Source organism: Malus sylvestris, chromosome 3, assembly GCF_916048215.2.
Source record: "Malus sylvestris chromosome 3, drMalSylv7.2, whole genome shotgun sequence".
Taxonomy (NCBI): domain Eukaryota; kingdom Viridiplantae; phylum Streptophyta; class Magnoliopsida; order Rosales; family Rosaceae; genus Malus; species Malus sylvestris.
Window position 1 is genome coordinate 12,842,296 of NC_062262.1, and position 6,000 is coordinate 12,848,295.

At 33.9% G+C, this 6,000-nt stretch overlaps 1 protein-coding gene across 1 annotated transcript; it reads left to right on the forward strand.

Moving 5' to 3' along the window:
* Nucleotides 1-349: 349 nt before the first annotated feature.
* Nucleotides 350-1,860, forward strand: LOC126614203 (vacuolar protein sorting-associated protein 41 homolog). Its single transcript, XM_050281792.1, has 6 exons — nt 350-492; nt 603-696; nt 828-983; nt 1,062-1,182; nt 1,305-1,375; nt 1,738-1,860. The coding sequence occupies exons 1-5, from the start codon at nt 413-415 to the stop codon at nt 1,334-1,336; spliced, it is 483 nt and encodes a 160-aa protein (XP_050137749.1). The 5' UTR covers nt 350-412; the 3' UTR covers nt 1,337-1,375; nt 1,738-1,860.
* Nucleotides 1,861-6,000: the final 4,140 nt, after the last annotated feature.

Genomic DNA, 6,000 nt, shown 5'->3' on the forward strand with positions numbered 1-6,000 from the left:
GCAATACCAAACCAGCCCTAAGTCAGTCCAGTTTAGTCTAGTCTAAGCAAGTCCAGTTTAGTCTAGTCTAAGCCAGTCCAGTTTAGTCCCTGAAGCTAATCTAGTCCGAGATAATCCGATGCAATAAATGCACCATAAGGGTACAAGTCAGTAATACAGTTAGCAATACAGTTAGTAAGTTTGTTAGTATTTGGTTAGAGTAGTTAGAATTTCTCTTATAAAAACAGTTGTGTAACCTTCAGTCTATCAATTAATACAAAAGCATATTTCTCTTTCTAAATCTCTCTCTCTCCCTCTCTCTTTCTCTAAAACTATCTGTGTTCATCTCTCTTCTCTTCATTTTTCTTTTTGATTCTCTCTTCAATTCCCAAACATTACAATGTAGTTAACAGGTTCTAGATACCTTGATCATATGATTGTGGAAAGAAAATATGCTGAAGCCGCATCTGTATGTCCTAAATTGTTGCGAGGATCTGCTTCGGCATGGGAAAGGTATTAACTACCATTTTCTGTGACCCATTTTTTACAGTCTTCCCAGTAAATAATTGGAAATTCTAGCATGCAATTCGTCCAAATAACTCGGAGCGGACTGTGCTTCACAGATGGGTTTTCCACTTTGCTCATTTGCGTCAGCTTCCCGTATTAGTCCCATACGTTCCAACAGAAAACCCAAGACTTCGTGATACTGCTTATGAGGTTTGTGAGGATAACATTTTTAATTGCAGTGTGAACTGCTAAATCTTTTCTACACTCTTTTATTTGACGACCAAGAAAAGATTGATATCTTTTTCTTTTGTTTATTTATCTTTTCTTCTCTGTGCTTTAAGGTTGCTCTTGTAGCTCTCGCTACAAATCCATCTTTTCATAAGGAGCTTTTGTCAACTGTTAAATCTTGGCCACCCGTGATCTACTCTTCATTGCCTGTTATCTCAGCTATAGAACCTCAGCTTAATACATCGTCCATGACAAATGCCCATAAGGAGGTCAGTCAGGAATTATCTACTTGGAATATATGAGTTTTTAATATATGATAATTCTGATTTTTTTACATCGCTTCCCAGGCACTAGCAGTGTTGTATGAGATTGATGGGCAATATGAGAAAGCATTTGCACTATATGCTGATGTAGGTGTTCTTGATGCATATTCACGTGCAACACCTTTATTCACAAAGCACAGCGAAAGTTAGAATTGATTACATAATATTTAACATCTTCTTAATGTAATTTGGGAATTGAGCTGTTGCATCAATTACTGTGTTTTGATATTAACTGGAAATTTCTTTTGTTCTTTTTTGGATTTACAGCTTTTGAAGCCAGACATATTTTCCTTCATTGAAAAGCACAATTTGTATGATATGATTCTATTCGGGAAAAGGTATGGTAAATATGTTCACAATTTATATGTTGTAAATTGGAATTTATAGTTTCTCTATTTACTGCTATCCATAGAAATGTCTATGTTTCCAAAATTAGTAATGGTATTTTTGTGATTTTCCCAAGGAGGTAACCTTCATAATTTCACCAAAACGTTGGTTCTGATATCAATGATGGGGTTGTCATTCTCTTTCTAATATAGAAAGCATCAATATTACCTACTTAATGTTATATTTGGGGTTGGGGATGTGTGTAATTGATGAATAAGAGAGGAATAATTTTCAATTTTTGGGTGTTTTATTTTTACTATCATGCTTGGCCATGCTAATTTTATGTGCTTGGTTGTCACCTCTGAGTTTTCAGGTTGTCCAGTTAATGATGCTAGATTGCAAGCTTGCAGTTCCTTTGTTGATCCAAAACAAGGATTTAATAACTCCATCTAAAGTTGTTAAACAACTTTTGAATGCAAGTGATAAGTGTGATTCCAGATATTTCTTGCATGCATACTTGCATCCACTATTTGAAGCAGATCCTCATTCTGGAAAAGAATTTCACGATATGCAGGTATTGTGGAAAGCTAAAGTCATTTTTTATTTTTATTTTTTTGAAAATATTGTCTCCGGATCTTTGACCCGACTAATCACTAGGCCCCCCACTTGATCCCACGACATTTTGGAAGCAAGAAACTCTAGCAATTGCTAGGTGGGTACCTTGAGAGGTGTTGAGCCCCAAACCTATTGGTAGTAAACGTAGGGCCTGACCATTAGACTAAACACTCTTAGGTGAAAGCTAAAATAAATTAGTTGCCCATGTAATTATATTGGCTTCTGTTCTTTGAAATTCTCATTGTATGCGCTATGAAGTTACTTATACTTAATTGATCTTTGCCTTAACTCTATCAACTTCCTGCAAAACGTAGTTGAATCTTTCTGGATATCAGTTGATATGTCTCTTAAATGTTCTATGTATCTTATCAAGATAATGGCAAAACTGATTTATGGCAGACAAATGTAATCAACTTGGTATATGGGAGCTTTTGGGTTAGGATTTTAGATGGATATTATATTAAACAGCTTTGTTTTCTAATTTAACTAAATGCATGGTAGGTACCATGATAGTTGCCTTGTCATTTCCCGTTGTAGAGAAGACTATCATTCTCATGTAATTTGGGTACTATGAGTTGTATCCTAATACATCCATATGCACTCGGGGTGATTATATCGGACATTATAAGATTGTTTAGTATTTCCAAGTTTAAGAAAGAACTGGTTTTCCCTTTTAGGATTAGACCTTTATATTGCTGGTTTTCATGTTTTTGTTATGAGTGAAGATTGAAACTGAAACTGCAGGTCTTTACTATTGGTAAATAGTATGTATTTGGTACCATGTAATTGTTTTGACAGTTTCCATATAGGAATCTCTTAAGGTTTTTTTTTTTTTTTTTTTTTGTTTGTTTGTTCTATTACTATTCCTGCAAGAGATTGTATTTGGTTTCGAACGATGTTGTGCCGAGTGGTGAAATTGTATCTATAGCTGGTGTGCATGCCGTTTAACTCTTGTGGTGTCATTTGTTTATTGTTTTAGGTAGAGCTTTATGCAGAATATGATCCAAAGATGCTTCTTCCTTTTCTTCGTAGTAGTCAACATTATACCCTGGAAAAGGTTTGAACAATTCATAAACTAGTCAACAATTTGATTCCAGATACAGATGACACTTTTTTTCTGGCTTTTCTTGTCGATTCAATGAATCTATGAAGAATAGTTGTGATAGTTAACCATGATTATATCGTTTTAACAAATAGTGATTTAGGACCAGACATAAAATTGTCAACAATTTAATTCCAGATACAGATGATACTTTTTTAGGAAAACTAATGAAAATGGCTTAAAAACTTTGAGTTTTAACGATAAGGACAAAATAAAGGGTAAAGTGAATAGTATCAAAATTGATTTTTTAGTGTAAAAATATGGTTTTTCATTAAAGTGAACAGTATCGGTGCTTTTCGTTAAAGTTCCCTACTTTTTTTTCTGGCTTTTCTTGTCGATTCAACCAAATTCACAGGTTGTCAATGAATATTCCAGATTTGATTTATTTTCATCAAATTTTATTAGCTTTATTCTATTGTTACAAGGAAGGTTGGGTTTGTCTCTAAATATCACGTTCAAAGTGTTTTTCTTTTCCTACGGTAAGAGCTATTATGGACGAAGTTGTTTCGTTTGGCACCCCGATGCGAACGCATTAGGTCTTGAGGTTGAACTTTCGTTCTTACAACCAAGGAAGAAAAAATCGATAATATCGGCGAAATATCGCCGATATTATCGGTTTTTTAGAGATCCAAAATTTTTTTAACTATCCAAATAATTTTCGTCAAAATATCACGATATTATCGAAAATATCGTGATATTTTTAAAATTATCGATAATATCGTAATATAATATTCAAAAATATTTTAAAATGTTGAAAATATCAACATATACTACACTTGATCAAAGCCCCAAAAGGCTAACCAAGACCTGATTTTCTTACCGAGTGAATGTGCCTTTTATAGGCATTCTTGGCATGCTCACTGCCCTCGCTGGGCGATGTGGGACTGACCAAGGAAAAAAAATAGGAATTTCGGCCGAAAATTCATACCCACTTTAAACGGCCATAACTTTGTCAAAACTCAACCAAATCAAGCAAGACAAAAACGAAAGTTGTAGCCCGCGAAGAGACGAAGAGAATGGTACCTCACACAACATCTGAATCGTCGTGGTTTGTCCGGAAAATGCCTCTAAAGTCACTAAGGTCGCCTGAAACTGGTAAGATTCAAATGAGTATAACTTTTTCAATACTCAACGAAATTGAGTGAAACAAAAATGAAAGTTGTACTACTCGACGAGACGAAGAGATTGATACCTTTCACGCCGGCCAATTCGCCGTGGTTTGGCCGGAAATTTCCTCGAAAGCTACTGAGATCGCCGGAAACTGGGTAAGATTCAAATGAGTATAACTTTTTCAATACGCAACGAAATTGAATGAAACAAAAAGGAAAGTTGTAGCCCTCGAAGAGACGAAGAGAATAGTACCTCACAAGATGTCTGACTCGTTGTGGTTTGGCCAGAAATTGCCTCGAAAGCCACTGAGGTCGCCGAAAACTGGGTAAGATTCAAATGAGTATAACTTTTTCAATACTCAACGAAATTAAGTGAAACAAAAAGGAAAGTTGTACTACTCGACGAGACGAAGAGATTGATACCTTGCACGCCGGCCAACTCGCCGTGGTTTGGCCGGAAAACCAAAACGTATTGCCTCAAGGGCTGGTACATGTGAACTTGTGACTCTAACTAGGTAAGAGCCAAATCTAATTTGGGGCCTTCTATCCTATATTTGTGGACAACCATCAAATGCTAAAGATTAAACAAACATAATATGTTCTACTGCTTAGCAAAAAAAGCTACAAACCCTTTGCTTATCAGCAAAAAAAGACAAGTCCTTGCACTAGATATACTTTCAAATTACGTTGAGTAACAACCTGATATATGTATTCGGACGAATTATAAAACAATTGACACACTCCTGACTTCCAAAATTCAATTCTTTTACTTTATATAAACTTGAAAAAACATAATCGGCATCCAAATTAAAGTTTAGTTTTATTCAATGTATTGATTTTCAATCGTTAATTGATATACTATAATTTGGAACTTCAATGCCTAGACGCATGCTTATGTGTAAGAAATTTAAAATGTCAAATTCGGCACATTAGTCTTCATCATTTTATTCACTTCCCTTTTTTTTTTTTAATATCCTAAATAAAACCTCCAAATATTGTACTAATTCATTATATATAAATGATTATGGTGTGTTTAGACTTCTTTCATTAATTACTACATATTTTCTACACTCACAATGTTTGTCAGCTCGATATATAATCAACTTGATAATGTTAAATCCATCATGCAATGCATTTCCTTCCAATTTTTTGTGATAAACTAATAGATAATTGACTAAATAAACATCCTACAAAGTTTCAATAAAAATTTCCAAGTTTTTCTTACAATTTCCGTGGTTTCCATGTAATTTTTATCGATATCGATATTTTACCGATATTTCCATCGATATTTCCGTGTTTTCGGACTACCGATATTTCCGATATTACCGATATTTTCTTCCTTGCTTACAACTATGTTTTTGAAGTAGATAGTTCAAACTGAGGATAAGACTATTTTATCTTTCATTTTATGACTTATGTCTTTTGGGATCATTTCATAACGAGTAAGGTTGTTATCAAATTTCGATTAAAATGTGAGTCAAAAATCAAAATCAAAAGAAAATTATTTTCTAGAAACTAAACAAGCAAGTGGCACAGAGGATAATGTTTTTGGTCACATCACGAAACAAGAAACGTAAAAGCAAGATTACTTGCTCTTCAAGTGTCACGATCGCCATCTTCATCATTGAAATTTTAATGGTCCTCAAATATATTGAGTTAATTGAAGAACTTGTATTGATTTAATGGGTGAACTTATTTGTCTATTCATTTGTTATTAAAGTATTTTTATAATCACAATCGACAATTCTCCTTATTATATTTGTAAAAAGTTATTAAACTGAATAACTTTATAAAATCATATTAAGATGAT

What these genes read in the sequence shown, in the direction of transcription:
- LOC126614203 (XM_050281792.1), top strand. Translation starts at nt 413, where the DNA reads ATGATTGTGGAAAGAAAATATGCTGAAGCCGCATCTGTATGTCCTAAA. An exon ending in TGACAAATGCCCATAAGGAG is followed by an intron (nt 984 to 1,061) that starts GTCAGTCAGGAA and finishes ATCGCTTCCCAG; the next exon opens with GCACTAGCAGTGTTGTATGA. An exon ending in ATTCACAAAGCACAGCGAAA is followed by an intron (nt 1,183 to 1,304) that starts GTTAGAATTGAT and finishes TTGGATTTACAG; the next exon opens with CTTTTGAAGCCAGACATATT.